This window comes from Salmo salar, chromosome ssa15 (assembly GCF_905237065.1).
Source record: "Salmo salar chromosome ssa15, Ssal_v3.1, whole genome shotgun sequence".
Taxonomy (NCBI): Eukaryota; Metazoa; Chordata; class Actinopteri; order Salmoniformes; family Salmonidae; genus Salmo; species Salmo salar.
The window spans coordinates 90,249,440-90,269,077 of NC_059456.1; the positions used below are offsets into that span (position 1 = coordinate 90,249,440).

Sequence of the window (19,638 nt, forward strand, 5' to 3'; positions counted from 1 at the left end):
GTCTCTGGTCCCCCATTCGCACTCACTGGATGCAGTCCCAGCAGGTTATCAGTTAAGGAGGAGAGAGATGACATTAGAGAGCTCAGATGATGCTACAAATTACACATTGTCCATGCTTTCCTTTCGCAGATAAACAGTGACAATGTTGAGGAATGTGGCAGAAGAACAGTTGATCCAGACAGATTCTTGAGGTGCGTGCATGGTGTTCAACAAGGTAATCTGGATAGCTAACTAGCTAGGTTAGCTATCCATCCATTCTAAATTGATTGCAAGGCAAGGTGGTGAATTCAAGTCAATGGCAATTTAATGCATTTGTTCTGTTTTGTAACTTACATGTGGCAATTATAATGGTATTGCCTACTAACGGCTGTGTTTAGACGGTTATCTAGTTGGGTCTGTATATGTTTCAAATCTTCCCTTTACCAATGCAGATTAATTTACCTACACATCCCGTCAGACAGATGTGTTTACCCTGACTTTTATTGTTGCTTTCCCGACAGAGAACATGGCAAGAAGAACAAGGATGTGTTTGACATTTCCTGGTATAGTGGTTGTTTGTCTGCTTCTTCTGGTTGGCTTAGTGGAGACAGCCAATAACGTAGACCCATACAATATTCTTGGAGTGACCAAAAGTGCAAGCCAAACTGAAATCAAGAAAGTGTACAAGCGCTTAGCTAGGGAATGGTAAGAACATTACTTACTCTTTCTGTTCTGGGTGTCAGAACTCAGTGGATATATTTAGCACTAGACTATTGACTGTTTACAAAAATGAATGGCCCATTGATGCATTGTCTTTCCTTTATTTCTGTAAGGCATCCTGATAAAAACAAAAATGAATGGCCCATTGATGCATTGTCTTTCCTTTATTTCTGTAAGGCATCCTGATAAAAACAAAAATGAATGGCCCATTGATGCATTGTCTTTCCTTTATTTCTGTAAGGCATCCTGATAAAAACAAAAATGAAGGCGCTGAAGATATGTTCATCAAGATTACCAAATCTTATGAGGTAAGAGTGTATCCAATATTCGCCAGCATCAAAACTTCAGCAGCCTATTGTTACTTTCTTTTTACGTTAGTTTATTTAGTAAATATTTTCTTAATTTTCTTAAAAATGCATTGTTGGTTAAGGGCTTGTAAGTAAGCATTTCAGGGTAAGGTCTACACCTGTTGTATTCGGCACATGTGACAAATGAAATTTGATTTGAAATGCATTATTCAGAAAGGAATGCTCCACCCTCTGGTAACAATATCCATGTGCTTTCTACCCAAACTCTTTAAGATCTTATCCAACGAGGAGAAAAGGGCCAACTATGACCGGTATGGACAGACTGATGACACCCAGCCGTATGGTCATGGTCACTACGGTCATGGTCACGACCAATTCTACTTCGATGAGTCCTTCTTCCACTTCCCCTTCAGCAACAAGGGCAGCCAGGAGTTTGCTGACAGCAAGTACGCTCTGCACTTCAACCAGTATGTGAATGACGTGGTGCCTGACAGCTTCAAAAGACCGTACCTGATCAAAATCACCTCCGACTGGTGCTTCAGCTGTATCCACATTGAGCCAGTCTGGAAAGAGGTTGTGCTGGAGCTGGAGGCCTTGGGTAGGAAATTACGAAATGCATTACACAAACGAAAGTTACTCAACGACTTCACCATCCATATGACATAATATTACGTTCTAGTAATTTAGCAGACACCGTTATCCTGAGCAACATACATTCAGTGCATTCAACTAAAGTAGGAACAATAACCATAGTGAGTCTTTGTATGGCTGATTATGTGTGGTATGTGTTAGGTGTGGGGATTGGTGTGGTGGACGTTGGTTATGAGAGACGTCTGGCCAATCACCTCGGTGCTCACCGCACCCCGTCCATACTCGGTATCATCAACGGGAAAGTGACCTTCTTCCACTACGCTGTGGTGAAGGAGCACCTGAGGCAGTTTGTGGAGGACCTGCTCCCTCAGAGACTGGTTGAGAAGGTAAATAACAACAGCAGCAACAAACAACATGATTTCGCAAATTCACAATAATTTCTTTGTGTGTATGTTTCAGGTTACAGACAGGAATGACCTTCAATTCCTGAACAGCTGGCATGAGCAGAACAAGCCGCACGTGCTTCTGTTTGACCAAGTGCCTGTAGTCCCACTCTTGTATAAGGTAAGCCATTGTCTAGACTAGTCAGTCTGGCATCAGTTTAAACTACCTCTGAGAGAGCTGGTTTGACTATCACTTATTGACTTCCTCCTGGAACATAGGTCATCGACAACCGCTTTCTAATACTTGCTTACAGGTTTTTTTTTCTCATCTTCCGTAGCTGACTGCGTTCGCCTATAAGGATTATGTTCAGTTTGGGTACGTGGACCAGGGTCTCTCAGATACTGCCAACCTACTGAAACAGTTCAACATTAACACCTACGCCCCCACCATGCTGGTCTTTAAGGAGAGCATAGACAAGCCTGCAGGCATTATTCAGGTAGTTACTAGACAGTTAACTAGATTTGACCACTTTTCCACCAGACAGTTTAATTGAATAGTTAAATAGCATTTGAATACCCGAGTAGTATATGTATTACTGATGTTTATTGATAATATTTAGAGGTGCTGTTTTTGTTGAGGTAACAACTGTTAATTCAGCTGATTAGATACAAGGCATTTTATTAATATCGCCATGTTGTTGTTCTCCTCTTCTAGGCTAAAGGAATGAAAAAACAAGTCATTGATGAATTCATATTGAACAACAAGTTTCTCCTCGTCCCTCGACTGGTGAACCAGAAACTGTTTGATGAGCTTTGTCCTGTGAAGCAGTTCCACCGACGCAGAAAGTAAGATACTGATGCCTTTTGTGAACTTACAATTTATTTGTGAACATACAATCTCTGTAGAGCCAGGTGACATGATTGATTATTTTACTTCTATAATTGAGGTATACACATTCAGCACACTCTAAAGGTTTTAGTGCTGCAGAACGAACACTAATGTCCCCAAACATCTGCCTTTCAGGTACTGTGTCCTGCTGATCACTGGTGATGAGGAGTCCTATACCATAGGAAACCAGGCCTTCCTCTCATTTGCCTACACCAACACTCAGGAGGTGGTGAGATTTGCCTATGTCTACCAAAGACTGCAACAACCACTGTGTGATACTCTGCTGAAGACCAAGGACAGTACACAGCCACCACAGGTACGTTTATGCCATATTGAACATGAACTTTGTTAATGTGCTCTCCTTGGATTTTTTGAGAGCTTCTGGTAGAGGTGTCTGTATAATGAGCCACATACACGCACACACCTCTCTCTATTATACTTTATAAAAATGTAAAATCACCTTTCCCCAATACTATAAGCTCATGTGGAAGTGTGTTCATGTGCTCGCTCCGCAGGTGCTCATCCTGGAGCGTCGTAACTCGGCAGGAAACGTCCTGTACAAGGAGGTGGCGGGCGGTTGGAATGGAACCGATAAGAATAAACAACGTCTCTTGGATGAGCTGCAGAGGCTGCAGAAAGACCCCTCCATCCTCAACCAAGACGCAATGCTGCCGGAGCTCAACAATGAGTTTGCCTCTGTGGGTTGAGTTCCTCACTACTGAAAAGTACTGTATGTAAAAAAACAAGGCTGCCCTACTTTATGAAGAGCAAGGATAATGATGTGGTAATTAGTACTGTGTCCAGAAATAAGATACTTGTTGGAATGTTCTTTTGTAGGATTCCAAACCTGCAATGTTTTTTTCATTTTTATGATGGGTAATACAGTACAATCATGTAAGTGTGTTGTTCATCAGTTTATGACTAGGCAGTAAATATGTTGTTTTAAATTCCAGATGTTTCTCATTCGATGGATCTATACAGCTTATGATTACCTCACTGAAATCATTGATGATGTTCTTCACAATAATTGGTAAGTTAACTCTTATTCTCGATGTTAGCTAACAACATATGGAGATGTGGACATAATAAAATGGCCCATGCCATTCAACAGATCTTTCAAATAATGATAGTTCTTCAGTTGTTTGCTTGATGTTCTAGTCAATAACTGCGTATCAGTGTTATAATCAAGATTAGTGTTAACACAGTTTGTCACTAGCCCCCCCTTGTATTTAGATATATCTGTAATATGTTTCTGCAGGCGTGAGATGATGCCCCTGCTGTCGTTGATATTCTCTGCCTTATTCATCCTGTTTGGAACTGTGGTGGTTCAGGCTTTCAGGTAAGATGGAGAACCAGTGATTCTGCAACTGAAACGTATTACCTTGGGGGAAACTGCTTGTTCAGACTTATCGTCCTGCTTTGTGTGATTTCAGTGACTCTAGTGAAGACGGCAAATCCAAACCGAAGGCAAAAGATGGCGCTACAGCAGAAAATGGATCGCCGGGTAGCAGCAGCACCTCAAGGCAAGACATTTTAAGCTTCAGTGAAAAGATTCAAGCGGTGACTGAAATATATATATATATATATTTTTTTAGCTCTGACATATTTTAGGGATTGTAGTTATGTTTTCAGTCAATGCAATAAATACAATTGAGTGGTTCTATGCTTATCATGTTTTTGTGATTTATAGTCGCCCACCGAAGAAAAACTTTGTGGAGGTGACGGAGCTGACAGACATCACGTACACCAGTAACCTGGTGAAGCTGAGACCAGGCCACATGAACGTGGTGCTTGTGCTCACGGACGCCTCCAAGAACGTCCTGCTCAGCAAGTTTGCCAAAGAGGTCTACTCTTTCACTGGGTGAGCGCATGATCCCACATGGTCTGGTGTTTTGAGGGCACCGTATAGCTCCGCATTGACATGATTGGTTGACAGTAGGTGGGGGCGGGAGGTCCTGTATAAACACAAACTCACTTCCTTGACAACTTCCTTCACAATAGCTCTGCGAAGCGCAAGAAGTATGAATATCCTGACTTCTGCAGAGGCAGTATTGCAGTAAATGCTGTATGGCCACTGCAGACGTCGGATTGACCATGCAGCACCATTTAGGGGTGTTTTTATGCACAAAGTGGAGTGCCTGGATACAGCCCTTAACTGTGGTTTATGGGCCATATACCACAAATCCCTGAGGTGCCTTATTGCTATTATAAACAGTTTACTAACATAAATAGAACAGTAAACAAGTATTTTTAGGCCATACACGTGGTATATTGTCTGATAGACACACGACTGAAATGCTGTTTCAGCCAATCAGCATCCAGGACCCAAACTACCCTCTTTGTAATGGTGTATATAGTGATACATAGCATTGTACTTATAACATGAGTATTCATATGTGAGTGTTATGGAAAGCTGCCTCTTTGGGGGGTTGACAGAATCCAGCAGTTGTAAAATATTTATAACCAACATATCATATCCTTTCTTTTTGCCCCTAGGAGCCTGACGCTCCACTTTTCCTTCTTGAACTTGGACAAGCACAGTGCATGGATGGAGACACTGCTGGAGTTCGCCCAGGATGCCATGCAGATAGACACTGACGAGGACGATGGCGCCCGCCACAAGATAGACTACACGGGCTACATCCTGGCACTCAACGGCCATAAGAAGTACCTCTGCCTCTTCAGGCCTGTCTACACCGGGGAGGAAGGACCCGGGGGCGCCACTGGGGGAGGGAGAAGATCTGGGTCCAGAGAGGACCACCCACCACGCAGGTCTATGCCCAGGTCCCGCTCCACTGCCACACTGCAGATCCACCACAAACTGGACTGCCTGGGGCTGTGGATGGAGAGGCTGATGGAGGGAACCCTTCCCAGGTACTACATCCCTGCCTGGCCTGGAGAAGATCACCGCCTCCAAATAGGGGGGAAGATAACAGGACTCCTACCGAACATCCTGACTTGCGGGCAAAACTTTTGTGAGGTTTGAAATTAATTACATGCAAAGTCAGGATTCAGGCCTAAATGGACACGTACCAAAGCTATCTGTGTCTAAAAGCCAAGATTCCAACGTGTTCTCATGGCAATATATTCAGGGGGAGGCTAATGTATGTTTTGAGTGCATGCACTGGGACATAGTTTGAAGAAATGACTTTCAATAGTGAGGTTGGCTTGACTCATTGAGACAACTGGACTACATTCATCTGCCATCTCATGTTCTGCTGGAATTAGCTAGATCGGTCTTTTTTGCACTTCAGATATTTCTTTCTTACAGAAGTACTTTAAAGTAGGATCGATAGAGGGAGGGTACAGAATATAGTGGGTCTAAAAGCAACAACCGTTGAACAATTCCTAGATCACTTTCCTTTTGGGATCCCTTCCTCTGCATGCTGTCATAACAGTTACATAGTTATAATATCTGCTGCTGTTACAACCTCTAGATGAGCTAACTTAATCACTGTGGTCATAAGTAGACTCCTGCCTTTTTAAAACCATCATCCATGCTATTCCTGTATGTAATCTATCAGATTGTGCTCTGATATTAGCTTCACTGTCTCAATGGTGATTGGTCAGTTCTGTGAATAGAGATGCATGTCTCTACTAGATCTATTTTGTTGACCATTTTGATCGTTTCCTGAACTTAAGGCTTATTGTTGTGCAATATATAATGGAACTACAATGCCTTCCATTTCCCCTGGCTGATAATATTTCATGTTTATCCTTCTTCATGTAGACATAGGCTATTATTGAAAAATCTACACAGCCTTATTATTGTGCTTTTTGTTACATGACCAATTGCAAGCTTTTTACATTAGTGTATTTTACTTTTTATTAAATGTTTTACATCACATAGCCAGTGGCTGCAGTGAGCTCAGTTGTTAGAGCGTGGCGCTTGCAACGCCAGGGTTGTGGGTTCCATTCCCACGGAGGACCAGTACGAAAAATGTATGCAATGTATACTGTAAGTCGCTCTGGATAAGGGCGTCTGCTAAATGACTAAAGTGTATGTAGCAATGATATAGTGTATGTTGGACAACATTTCATGTGACATTTATTTTGGAATAGATAAGGGCAGAGCAAATGCAAATTAAAAAACAACTTAACTGTACTTAAACCAATTTATAAGCATTAAACTCTGATATTGTCGTCATGACAATAATGTACTTATATTTGGAAATGTAAATGCTGTACATATTCTACCTTCTACCATGTTATCTGTACATATATTAACATCATACTATAATATATCAAATTAGTTTTTACATGCATTTTATAATAACATGGTCATATCATTCCTCAATACTGTTGTTTATTTGATTATAAACATGTTTTTGTTACAAAATGACTATACTAACATCCCTGGTACAATGTTGACTAAATAAATGTATCTGATTTGCAGATGTCTCAAAGGTTCTGCTACAGTGCATATCCTCTTGCTGTGTGTAATAAATGCTTTATGTTCATATGTTACAGAGACATTCTATTTTTCTGCTTCACCAATCCTTGTTTGGTGTGATATGGTCACACCGGTGATTAACCTCTGATTACATATTGAATCCGTTCAGTAAAAGTGATATTCTTCCGATTAAGTATGTGCATAACCTCATCACATAATTAGTCATAATATTTTGTCTTTGGAAGGACACACATCATTTCAAAGAGCAGGTTGGCGGCCGTCAGTGCTGTATTGCCTGCAAAAACATTTTTTTTGTGTGTTTGAAATTATACTGAAAGTAAAACAGATTATTCAATGTGACAAGAGTCATGATAAGTACAGTACCTGTGGTGTCATAGGGTGGAGACACCTCCACTAAATCACACCCCACCAGGTTTAGGCCATGGCAGCCCCGGATGATTTCTAGTCCCTGGGCGTCACACACACACAGAGAGGAAAACATAACACCACCCTCTGTGTCAGCAGCTGCCTCCATCTCATATCTGGATTATAACACAGTAACAACTAAATATTCTACCAAATGTCTGTAAAACCCCTAAAACAAAGTCAGGTATTTCCTTACTTGTATGGATGTGAGGCCTGCTATCTCTGGTGTGCCTGTTCCAGGGGCGAAGGCTGGGTCTAAAGCATCGATATCAAAGCTGAGGTAGACTGGACCCGTCCCCATCTGAGTCCTAACCGCAGCCATGAGAGGAGCCAGGGACTTGAACCAACACTCCTCCACCTGAACCACACGGAATCCCTACAGAGCACACACACACACACACACACACACACACACACCGAGAGAGAGAACAAACACACACAGAGAGAACACATACAAACATTTATGTTTTTCCTACGCATGCCTTTCCTGAACCCTTTTCTGTAGTTGGTATTCAGACTTAGGGCGTAACGGGCTTTGCAGGCGTGGTTCCCTTGCGAGCGCTGAATAAATGTAATTCCACTGCTGAAAACCCTCCCAATTGATGGCGAACAAATGTTCTTGTGGTTTTCATTCTATAGGGTTTTCAGTACATTTATCTTAAGCCATCCCTTTAAATACGCTGTACCTTTCATTTGAATTTTGTCGACAGACTAGAACACATTGAGAGAACGGGTTCAGAAAATAGGGATCAATGAAAGAAAGCCATCTAAATAAATATATATTCGTCTCTGTTTCAACACCAACTGGTAGATTTAAAAAATACTCTGATCTTATAGATTATATAGGAACATTTTGGGGTTAGGTATGTATGTTTGAATCATTTAATATATTGCGCATGAAATATATTGATGAATCAAAAATACAGTGGTTTGATTCATTCTGAAAATTGCCACATTCAGTTCTTTAACCCATGGTAATGTTGGAAGATTAGTGTATATACATTTATAATAGGGAGAATAGTGTACAATAGCAGGCTATACCCTCCTATTGCATGCACAACAATGGAACTGTGTGATGACACAGCCAAGTATTGCACCATGTGTCGGGTTCACACTGTTAGGGCTCGGTCTGCGCTCCGCTCCATAACGATTTAATTAGCCTATATGTGTTTCATTTTTTATATTATCAACTGTTACTAATAGAGCCCCACAATGGAGGTGTCATAATATCCATAGAACGTAGTGGTCAAACAGGGAAATGGTTCCAATAGTTTTTCCATCATTTCCATAGTAGATTTTACAAACACTTAAAATAAGGGCTGTGTTTCGTGTAGGCTGAACCTGGTGTGACGTTTTGATAACAATGTAAATCTCTCTAGGATAAGGTGACTTTTTTATCAATATATTCGGCTCTCTTTACTCTCAGATTCGAAAATGCTAATAAGCATCAAGGTAGATGTCCTGCGAGACTACAAATCCCTGCAAGCTCCTGCACGACACCTTTGCTAACAGGTATTGTGTCAATTTAAAACTTGCACAAGACAGTTCACAGAATTGTCCATTTAAAGAAATGTAGCCAATTTATTAATTACTAAATTTAGCTTACATTAGAGATCCTTACCTTTGACTCGATTGAACAGTCTTGTCCAGACCATCATGGCATTTAAAGTTTTTAATAATAGCCACATTAGCAGGTAATTAGCGTTTCATTTTGGGGGGGTAAATACAGGTGAATATATTGATAAAAGTCACCTTGTCCTAGAGAGTTGTACACAGTTATCAAAATGTCATGCTAAGGTAAGCCTACCCGAAACACAGCCCTTATTTTAATTGTTTCTAAAATCCCCTGTGGAAAAACAATTGGAACCATTTCCCTGTTTGACCACTAGTTTTATGGGTATTATTACTATTACTGTGGTAGTCTATGATCCTCAGCAACGTGGTGTCTACAGAGGAAACAATTGAAGGTAAACAAAACTATGTAATTAAATGTAATGATAATGTAGAATATACCAACTGAAGGGAACTTCGCAGTTGAATATGAGTTATTAGGCCTACTGATAGTGTTATTTAAAATGATAGAAATAGGAAACGGGGTAGCCTATAATTAAGACATTTGAGAGTGTACATACCTGCAAGTTAAAAGGCTGTACAATTAAAATTCTGCAAAATGGCACAGCATTTCATAAACTTTACTGTGGGAAAGTTGATATGCTCAGTTTGATGCCATATGACTGGTTTCACATTTGTCTCCAGTGATTATAAGGTAAAATATATCTAAAACAAGTGTCATTTATATTTGCAATTCCCTTATCCAAACAGATTACTTATTTACCTAGCACTTATCAATAGCTCTTATGAAATTGTAAATTAAAGTGCATGAAGAAGTGTTATATCTATCGGGATTTTTTTTGGTAGATGTCAATGTCACGTCCTGACCAGTAAAAGGGGTTATTTGTTATTGTAGTTTGGTCAGGGCATGGCAGGGGGTTTGTTTTGTGTGGTTCGGGTTTTTGTGTTTATGTTCTACATTTTCTATTTCTATGTGTTTATCTAGTTTTTCAATGTCTATGTTGGGGTTTTGGTAGGACCTCCAATTAGAGTCAGCTGGTTGTCGTTGCCTGTAATTGGAGACCATATTTAGTTGGGGTTTGTTTCACTTGTGTTTTGTGGGTGGTTGTTTCCAGTATAGTCTGTGCACCTTATTGGACTGTTTTCGTCGTTTGTTTTGTTTAAGTGTTTTTCCTTCAATAATAAAGAAGATGATCAATATACCCGCTGCATTTTGGTCCACTCCTTACGACGAACGTTACAGAACCACCCACCAAAAGAGGACCAAGCAGCGGAAGAAGGAGCAGCAGGATAAATATTTGGAGTCGTGGACATGGGAGGAAATATTAGATGGAAAGGGACCCTGGAGGCAGGCTGGGGAGTACCGGCGACCGAAGGAGGAACTGGAGGCAGCAAAGGCAGAACGACGAAGGTATGAGGCATTATATCCTCCATTTCAGGAGGGGAGGAGGCAGCCCCCCCCAAAATAAATATTGGGGGGGGGGGCACACGGGTAGTTTGGCTGGGCCAGGGGTGAGCCCTGAGCCAACTCCCCGTGCTTACCGTGGGGAGCGTTTGGCGTGGAGAGCACCGTGCTATGCGGAAGTGCGCACGGTCTCACCCATCCGCACGCACAATCCGGTGCGGTCGATACCAGCCCCCCGCAAGTGCCGTGCTAGAGTGGGCATCCAGCCAGGGAGAAGTGTGCCGGCGCAGCACATCTGGCCACCAGTGTGTCTCCTAGGCCCAGGCTACCCTGCGCCTGCTCTATGCACGGCAGCCATCATTCCTCAGTACAGCCCAGTTCACCCTGTGCCAGCACTCCACCCGTGCAGGGCTACAGTGACAACTCAGCCAGGACGGGTTGTGCAGGCTGTGCGCTCCAGACCTCCAGTGCGTCTTCAAGACCCAGTGTATCCTGTTCCTGCTCCTCGCACTAGCCCTGTGGTGCGTGTTACTGTTCTGGCATCTCCAAAGCCAGCCCCACGCATCAGGCCTCTAGTGTGCCTGCCCAGTCCAGTACGGCCTGTTCCTGCTCCTCGCACTAGCCCTGAGGTGCGTGTCAATAGTCTGGCGCCTCCAAAGCCAGCCCCACGCATCAGGCCTTCAGTGCGCAGTCCCAGTCCAGAGCTTCCGGCGACAGTTCCCCGTCCAGAGCTTCCGGCGACAGTTCCCCGTCCAGAGCTTCCGGCGACAGTTCCCCGTCCAGTACTTCCGGCAATGTCCTACAGCCCGGAGCCTGCAGAGACGGCCCACAGCCTGGAGCCTGCAGAGATGGCCCACAGCCCGAGGTCTCCAGCGACGCACCTCAGCCCGAGGTCTCCAGCAGTGGTCTACAGCCCTGAGCCTTCAGCGGGGGTGGGCAGGTTAGAATGGGGACTAAGGCCGGAGCCAGAGCCACCTCCGTAGTTGGAGGATTGGGGGGGGGGCACCCTCCCTTCCCTCCCTTTAAGTTTGGGGTTATTTTTTGTGGGGTTTTTGTTTTGAGGTGCATTTGGGATCTGCACCTTTGGTGGGGGGTACTGTCAAGTCCTGACCAGTAAAAGGGGTTATTTGTTATTGTAGTTTGGTCAGGGTGTGTTTGTTTTGTGTGGTTCGGGTTTTTTGGTTTATGGTCTACATTTTCTATTTCTATGTGTTTATCTAGTTTTTCGATTTCTATGTTGGGGTTTTGGTAGGACCTCTAATTAGAGGCAGTTGGTTGTCGTTGCCTCTAATTGGAGATCATATTTAGTTGGGGTTTGTTTCACTTGTGTTTTGTGGGTGGTTGTTTCCAGTATAGTCTGTGCACCTTATTGGACTGTTTTCGTCGTTTGTTTTGTTTAAGTGTTTTTCCTTCAATAATAAAGAAGATGATCAATATACCCGCTGCATTTTGGTCCACTCCTTACGACGAACGTTACAGTCAAGATCAGAATACAGCGTATCTGCAGACACACCTCCGCCACGCCTTCAATTCAAGGTCAGAATACACAGAGAGAACAAAGTGCATAAAAAAGGAATAACGTTCCATTTACGTGCAGTTAAATCAGGTCGGAATCGGGGTCATAGAGAGTTATTTTAATCATATATAATGTTTATTATTTGACCTATTTATTTATTTTTTTACTTTTGTGAATGTTTGTGTCGCCCTAGGTGAGGACAACATCTACACACAGTGAAGTGAGTACCTGTGCTCGGCTCCACTCATAGGCATCAGGTGAGTAACCTGTACCACGCAGGCCTATCTGGACGACCCTCTTGCAGTCTAGCAGGCCCTCCTCCACACAGCGCCTGAAGGGTGTCCCGTGGCCAATCTTCTCCCCTAGGACTACGTCACTTGTGTCGGCATGAGCATCCACATGGATAAGACCCACAGGGCCGTGTCTGACAAACACAGGATACAAATGTACTGTTTCACAAACATTGATTCAGCCCAGTCCTGTACCAGAAATTGAGCTAAACAGAGATTATCCATTAAAAGTGTTATTTTTTTTACCAAATCTAAATGTTACGTTAAATGTGATGTTATTGAAGTGTCCAGACACTTTTTTTGCCAGTTCACTTGGTTTTGAGAAAATTACCTGACCGGCGATAGACTTCCTCAGGCTAATTCCGCAGTATCGGGGCAGTGATGAAACATGAACAAAGGCTCCAGAAACACCCACATAGGTCCTTTTAGAAACTGAAATGCTCTCAGTATAGTGATGCAGGTCTTTAAATGTTGTAGAAATTGTGTCATTGCGAACTTCTGCCTATTTACATTCCATTATGTTGAACTTCAACGATACTTTTTTGTGTGCGAGCATGGACGTACTTTCTATCAGCACAATGGGGGACAAGAAAACACTTGCATGCTCGCACACCGATACTGCAGAACGAGCATGAGGAAGTCTATCCATGGTGGGGTAAGTTTCTCAAAACCAAGTGAAATCGCAAAAAAAAGTCTGAACACTTCTATAACGTGCCATCTACATTTAAAAAAATTGCAAACCTGTCCTTTAATCTGTCCAGGAAACTGGCCCTGAATGTATTCTAGTCATTCTGGCATTTTACAAATGTAGGGCTACTGATACACTACTTACTTCTCAGCAACTGCTTGGAGAATAGGGTATGCTATGGTGTGATCACCACCTGTTAAAATAACGAATACAATGTAGCCTATCCAGTTAAACATACACCTTAACTTTAGTGTGTCATGCCAAAGCTTTGTAACAGTAACCTTTGTACTATAATTGTCAGGTTCATAAGCAGGGCAAAGATTAATCATTCAACGTTGGCCTAAATGTGTGACGAGGAGAAAGAAGAAGCAGGTGTTGTTTTGAGGCACATCTGAAAGGAATATCGATCACTGCTGAAATGTAGTTAGTAGGCATTTGCTATAATGTCCAAAATCCCTTTCCTCACATCTCAGATTGCATAGTGTAGAAATGGGTGCTCCTCCTCACCCATAGTAAGGGGGATACAGCCCGTGGCCAGGATTGTACGGTAGGCCTCCCGGATTCGTCTGCAGGTGTCCTTTAGGTCATACACGTTGACGTTGACGTCCCCAATATCAGCCACCATCAGAGACTCATAGGGGGCTGCCCGGGTGCCACTGTTGTAGGCCCTCAACATGGCCGACTCGGCTCTGATCTGACGGGGGCCAAATCTGTAAAGGACCATGCATTGTCCTACTTTTAAATAACATTGGTTGTAACAATCAGAATTAGTTTGACACATGCTCACAACTGAACAATCACTAGATTCATTCATAAATTAAATGTGTACATTATACTACAATGGACAAATATGACTCGCAATTTGTTATAGAAAATAAAAGGCAAAAATGTACATCTACTGCAAATGTGATAATGGATTTCAAATAAATTAGTACAGCCTGCTATGCTCGTACGAGTACAGTATTGTACAGTATTTGCATAGATCAGTGCAGAAGTAGGCTACCTTGTCCCAGGTCGGTTGGAAGTACCAGTATCGATTGGAACACCAACAAATGCTGCATCAAGTCCATCTGCAGTCTCTTGGTAAGGTAACTTGCCCATTGTAGCAATTCCAGAGACCCTCGCTACAAATTCGGCGCTTGGAGGGACATTGTAGCGCATTCCTGAGCAAAGTCGTGTAGGGGTGAAACATGGACGTCGCCTGTCAAGTGTCTTGTTGCACACTGCTGAAACTTCAGAAAAAGTATCGGTAATTGTTATGCATGACCGCCGTAACGTTCCCCGAATATCAATTCGACTCGTTTTCAAAAGAGACAGCATACTTTCAATAGATATAACGGCGTAGTTGTTGGCGACTTTTGATTTCAGCTTCTGGATTCCGGGGCTTGTTTTTGGGGTTGCGTTTACAGTTCCACGGATCTATTAAGTACATGGATTGACTCGACAGGCAATTGGCTAGTGTTCTGACCTATGCTTTCATCATGTTTATATGATTGGAGATCTGTGGACAGTCAGATCTCTCTGACAGGCAAATACGTTCTAGGCAATAAAAGGGAGGTGGGGTGATGGGAAATACATTTTATTTATCAGCGTACAATCTTTGCTAGATAATGAAATATATTATTTTGCTATCAACGCTAGGGACTCAAGGAAACACCAAGTTCAAACACTAACACTTTATTATAATCTTTGGATATGTATTTTACACTACATCCAGTGCTTATTAAAAACATCCTCACAATTCAAAATGTAGCTTTACAAAGTGTTTGTTGTCAGAGACAAAACTCATTCTGTAATTTTTATAGGACTATATTCTAAAATGTCCCATGACTCAATTTTTGCATGCATGGACTTTCATTTTATTTAAATAAAGGACTTTTAACTCAAAATGTGAAATACAGTGATCTGGTATTGCTATTAAATCTGAACTGATATTCTGCTACATAACCATCTGGAGATATTTAGATGCTTTATAATATCATCCTTGACATACAGTAAATACATTGACTACCTCATGGTCTTAGTCAAAACATGTTCACAGAGGCTATGGAATAGTCTATATGAGACCGTAGTGGTGTAACTCAAATAAAATGTGTTGATTTGGAAAATACACAAACCAAACAAAGGGGTAAACCTCAAGCATGTCATTGACCAGGTCCAAACTGGACATAAAGTGCAAAAATCCCAAAATAAAATTCAACCCCCCAACATATGGAGTCTAGTCTTAGCATGAATTAAAAAGTGCTTATATTTGTTTCCTGAAAGCTCGATAGACAGGGGTGGAAATGGGGAGAGAAACTATTTAGATTTTTTTTATTCCATTTTTTTTTAATTTTTTTTTTATTCCATTTTCCACCTCTGGCACTACGTTCACCTACATTCAAACTCAACGGGTTAGACCAGAGTTAGACATATATGTCTGTGGGTTAGACTGAGAGGACCTAACGCGACATGATGCTGGCTCTACCCTGTTCTCGTCCGTACATGAGGAAGCTGACAGCCAATCGGAGGTCTTCCAGGTCCAGGTTAGACAGGAAGCACCTCTGTAGCTCCACCTCCACCGAGCTCCCACTCGGGGCGCAGCCCCTCAGGAGCACCACTGCAGACCGCCACAGCAGCCAATCAGCTAGCTTCTTCATGCCAGCGCTGTCCTGATTGGCAAGGGCACGCCTTCCCCAGAGGCTCAGATGCAGCATGTTGGCAGCCACTCTGGCACTGGGGCGCTGCAGAGAAACAACAATAGGAGCATGGGATTCTCTGATAGTGTACATAATGACTTCCAATACTAATCACCAAGCCCTTACGTAGTGAATAGAGTACTGCATAATGAACAACTTCATCTTGTTTCTCACACAAATACTCTGAGAATCCCTGAGAAATTAGGAAATTATTTTTAACATACCCTTCAACGAAGTGGTGGCCATATAATCTAATTCCTTACTAGACTCTGTACCTTATTGGGGTTCCTACGCAGAAGCAGCTTGACGACTAGTTGCATGTCAGCAGATACACAGGCAGGCAGGGCAGGGAGCTGGATCTCCTGGAAATTCCTGCTGTCCAGTCCACCTGCTCCATAGAACGGGTTGGCCTGGCCAAATATCTCATAAGAAATGGCCCCGACAGCCCATGCATCTGCCTTGCTATAATTAATAACCACACCCTGCCCAGGAACTGCAGTGACAACCTATAGAGAGATAGAGGTGTATTTTAATCCCAAAATCAGGAAAATGTTTCCATTTATGTTAACAGTCTGTCACAAGAGACAATGCTTGCATGAATCTTGATTGTATAGGTTGTTGTTTTCTATTTCTCTTGTGATAGCTTACCTCAGGTGCCATCAGGCAGGAGTTGCCTCCTCTGTTCACCCACATAGTGTTGAAGGGTAGTTGGAGACTAGAGTCACTCTGAGCCAAACAACAGCCGAAGTCTGTGATTACCAGGCGGGGGCAGCCCTCTGAACAATAGAGATGCCAAATAGCAATAGGATTATTTGATTAAAACTAATATGATAAGCATTAATTAATTAATCAGTATCACATGCCATGTAAATATCTTCATTTTGCGTTTGGAGAGAGAAAAAACATCAAGACAGAATTCTGACCATGTCTTTTGTAAATTAATTTCATATTTAACTTTTAAAAAACATGGCAAAGCTTAATGACACTCAAGATACCATGCCTGAGCTTGCCCTGTTGCTCTCTCTCTCTGACCTGAGTCAAACTCCAGGAGCACGTTGTCTGACTTAAGGTCCCTGTGAGCGATGCCCTGTCTGTACAGATGGTCGACTCCCTCTAGCAGCTGCAGCACCATCAGAGAGCCCTCTCTCCTGCTGGGCACGTTCACCTCCAGGTACTGACGCAGGGTGCATGGGTAACTATGGAAACAGGGGGAGGAAAGATCAGTATACACTAGGTTGGGTGAACAAATAACTACTGGGATGGACAAATCTGCACACAAAATGGTCCGGTCTGGTAAAAAAACAAATGCTTTTTAGTCCAAGAGTTGACTGTCAGAAATGTTATATGAAGAGAGAGACTGTAGATTCCTATAACAACAACTTTATTATAAGATTAGCAAAAATGAAGGAATCAACCATTACCAAGAATGGTTCAGAGTTGAAAGCTTAAACATAGTCGGGTTTCTGCTTTTACAGAAAAAGTACAACCTCTTGTCTACGTGGCAGTTTAGCAGATGTGTGGAATCAGGTGGACCAGTGTAAAAGGCGATTGGTTTGTCTGTGCAGATTAAGATAGCCCCAGGTTGATAGCACGAGGGCTCAACCGTTTAACTGCGTTTTGTCACAGTTCACATTATAATGTGCTCCTTCCTGCAAGGTTCCACACAGCTGACTTCCTGCAGATAGTAAACCCCACGGGATCTCACATGCTGCAGCCGCACCTAAACAGATCTTAGCTAAGTCACACAAAGACAAGTTTGTATCAGGTTAGAAAAAACACTAGCATATAACAAGAGACTATTCCTTAAGGAGTAAAACGCAGGATTGCATGACTAATTGTGTAATTTTCTATGACACAAGTTAATCTGGGGCTGGGACACTGAGATACAGGATGGATGTGGGAGAATTATCGTTACTTCTTCATGACCAGGAACAGGGTACGGTTGTTGCCCAGGCCCTCAGGGTTGAGTCTGGCTGGAAGGACATCAGGGTACTCCTCCTGGGCACCGGGTAGAAGGGGTACGTCCGCTGTGAACGCCCGGAACACCCTGATCACATTGGGGTGGGCAGAAACCCTCTTGGGCACTTCCCCAAAATACCTGCAAAACAGACCAACGGAAATAAAACTTGCAATGCACTCTGTTGATGCATGGCAAAACACTCAAAATATGTTGGGCTATTTTGTGTCTATTGAAAGTAAGTTGATGCTATGACTGACTGCTGATACTAACCCATTTAGTGCAATCTGTTCCTCTTTTTCCTGTTTCATGGCGAGAGGGCCTGCAGGGACCAGCTCCTGGGACATGGATCTCAGAATAGCCTCACTTGATGAACCAGCCTGCAGGGGAACAGGGAAGACAGTCTTATTACTATGCCAATTGCACGCTGAACATAGCCTGTATTCTACAGTAATATAAAAAATACAATTAAAAAAGTAACACTCTCCCTGTGCCCCAATAATCTGTCATTTTTTCTGAAGTGTAGATTGGTGTAAGAATGGGCTAGACGGTTTCCACCAAATTTCTTATACCAGTCCTTTCACTTTAAATCCATGAAGGAAAGTGAACAAGTGCACACTTCGGGGGAAAAGGACATTATCTTGACAGACACCCACCCCAAAGTTCCACATCATCTTGACAGCTAGAGGATAGATGCACAGGGAGCTGGAGGGGCTCCTCAGAGACCCATTGGCCACCTCTCCATCGTCACTGGGCTGGTCATTTAGGGAACACCGGTCACTCTCCCTGTCCCTGGGCACAGCGAATGGTGCCGCAGCTTCATACACTGCAGCGTTGGAGCCTTTTCCTATCTGCTTCCCAATAACGTAGTCCTCCAGCTTGTAGCCCGAGGTGAAGGACTTGAGAGGACTGCAGTTCTTTTTGGTAAACACAGCCTTTAGAAAAGAGGTGAAATGTAGGCCTTTAAGATTAAATAACACATTTTTATTAATGTTAGTAAATTATTATTAGATATGTAATTATTCTTTTATTTGACTAAATGTAATATTTAAATGTGATATTCCTGTCAAGACTAAAGATAAAAACTGATGACTCACAGTTTTTTCAACATATCAATAAAATATTTTACATTGTAGATTACTAGCACTTGTAGATCAATTTGTTGTCAACATCCATGTTGTTTACCTGGATTTCCTGGCATGTCGCAGCACTCCTTCGATCATCATCGAGCTGTTGTTCGATCAACCCCACACCGAGACCGAAAGCCAAAAACACTGCTCTGTTTCTTGGCGAGCCGCTGCCCCCAAACCTCCTGAAACCACCGGACTGCAGCTGTGCAGCAAGACCCCTCAACGACATGCGGAAATATCGGTACCGAACTGGCAGGAAAGTCTGAGGCTGAACGGTGCGGGCCGGTTGGCCTACACGAAGACGCTCACCTCGGAACTTTGCTGCAAGTCGACCAGCAGGTTTGAGGAGACCTAGCTGGATAACAGACCGTCCCAACTCTACCCCACGGCTGATGGCATGTTTTACAGACATGCTTTACCAAAAAATGTAAGTTTCGCTTTGTTTTTACTTTCTCCGTCAGTCCTCGTCGTTCATAACGTTACACCACTTCTTCTTCGATGAGGTTTAACGGCTGTTGGCATCCAATAAATGTTGCATTACCGCCACCTACTCGACTGGAGTACAACTCCATTATACTGCTCCGCTATTTAAATCAAATCTTATTGTCACATACACATGGTTAACAGATGTTATTGCGAGTGTAGCGAAATGCTTGTGCTTCTAGTTCCGACATTGCAGCAATATCTAACAAGTAATCTAACAATTCCACAAC

General features: G+C 42.7%; 3 protein-coding genes across 5 annotated transcripts; 1 reads left to right on the forward strand and 2 right to left on the reverse strand.

The window, feature by feature from the left end:
• Positions 1-13: 13 nt before the first annotated feature.
• On the forward strand, positions 14-7,337 carry djc16 (DnaJ homolog subfamily C member 16). Of its 3 annotated transcripts, none has more exons than XM_014146787.2 (15): positions 14-214; positions 501-684; positions 941-1,007; positions 1,281-1,605; positions 1,800-1,984; positions 2,058-2,162; positions 2,320-2,478; positions 2,697-2,827; positions 3,006-3,186; positions 3,386-3,568; positions 3,824-3,900; positions 4,129-4,209; positions 4,304-4,393; positions 4,561-4,731; positions 5,367-7,337. In XM_014146787.2, the coding sequence occupies exons 2-15, from the start codon at positions 506-508 to the stop codon at positions 5,854-5,856; spliced, it is 2,424 nt and encodes an 807-aa protein (XP_014002262.2). In that variant the 5' UTR covers positions 14-214; positions 501-505; the 3' UTR covers positions 5,857-7,337.
• agmat (agmatinase (putative)) lies at positions 6,896-14,659 on the reverse strand. Its single transcript, XM_014146832.2, has 7 exons — positions 14,164-14,659; positions 13,668-13,870; positions 13,305-13,353; positions 12,411-12,606; positions 7,886-8,065; positions 7,648-7,732; positions 6,896-7,558 (listed from the first exon to the last, which is right to left on the reverse strand). The coding sequence occupies exons 1-7, from the start codon at positions 14,478-14,480 to the stop codon at positions 7,482-7,484; spliced, it is 1,107 nt and encodes a 368-aa protein (XP_014002307.1). The 5' UTR covers positions 14,481-14,659; the 3' UTR covers positions 6,896-7,481.
• Positions 14,660-14,821: 162 nt separating this feature from the next.
• Positions 14,822-19,443, reverse strand: pink1 (PTEN induced kinase 1). The gene is made up of 8 exons (XM_014146827.2): positions 18,981-19,443; positions 18,452-18,730; positions 18,069-18,175; positions 17,754-17,936; positions 16,871-17,034; positions 16,487-16,614; positions 16,114-16,344; positions 14,822-15,883 (listed from the first exon to the last, which is right to left on the reverse strand). The coding sequence occupies exons 1-8, from the start codon at positions 19,335-19,337 to the stop codon at positions 15,602-15,604; spliced, it is 1,731 nt and encodes a 576-aa protein (XP_014002302.1). The 5' UTR covers positions 19,338-19,443; the 3' UTR covers positions 14,822-15,601.
• Between the last annotated feature and the right edge of the window lie 195 nt (positions 19,444-19,638).

Bases quoted from the DNA above. Each gene is read 5' to 3' on its own strand.
- djc16 (XM_014146787.2), top strand. From the start codon at position 506: ATGGCAAGAAGAACAAGGATGTGTTTGACATTTCCTGGTATAGTGGTT. The intron at 2,163-2,319 runs GTAAGCCATTGT...CATCTTCCGTAG, and splicing joins TAGTCCCACTCTTGTATAAG to CTGACTGCGTTCGCCTATAA. The intron at 4,394-4,560 runs GCAAGACATTTT...TGTGATTTATAG, and splicing joins GGTAGCAGCAGCACCTCAAG to TCGCCCACCGAAGAAAAACT.
- agmat (XM_014146832.2), bottom strand. From the start codon at position 14,480: ATGCTGTCTCTTTTGAAAACGAGTCGAATTGATATTCGGGGAACGTTA. The intron at 13,871-14,163 runs GTAGCCTACTTC...GGTCCTTTACAG, and splicing joins TCCAACCGACCTGGGACAAG to ATTTGGCCCCCGTCAGATCA. The intron at 13,354-13,667 runs GTGAGGAGGAGC...TTATTTTAACAG, and splicing joins CTGTATCCCCCTTACTATGG to GTGGTGATCACACCATAGCA.
- pink1 (XM_014146827.2), bottom strand. From the start codon at position 19,337: ATGTCTGTAAAACATGCCATCAGCCGTGGGGTAGAGTTGGGACGGTCT. The intron at 17,937-18,068 runs GTTAGTATCAGC...TCTGTTTTGCAG, and splicing joins GAACAGATTGCACTAAATGG to GTATTTTGGGGAAGTGCCCA. The intron at 15,884-16,113 runs GTACAGAGTCTA...GTTTCTCTGCAG, and splicing joins TGCGTAGGAACCCCAATAAG to CGCCCCAGTGCCAGAGTGGC.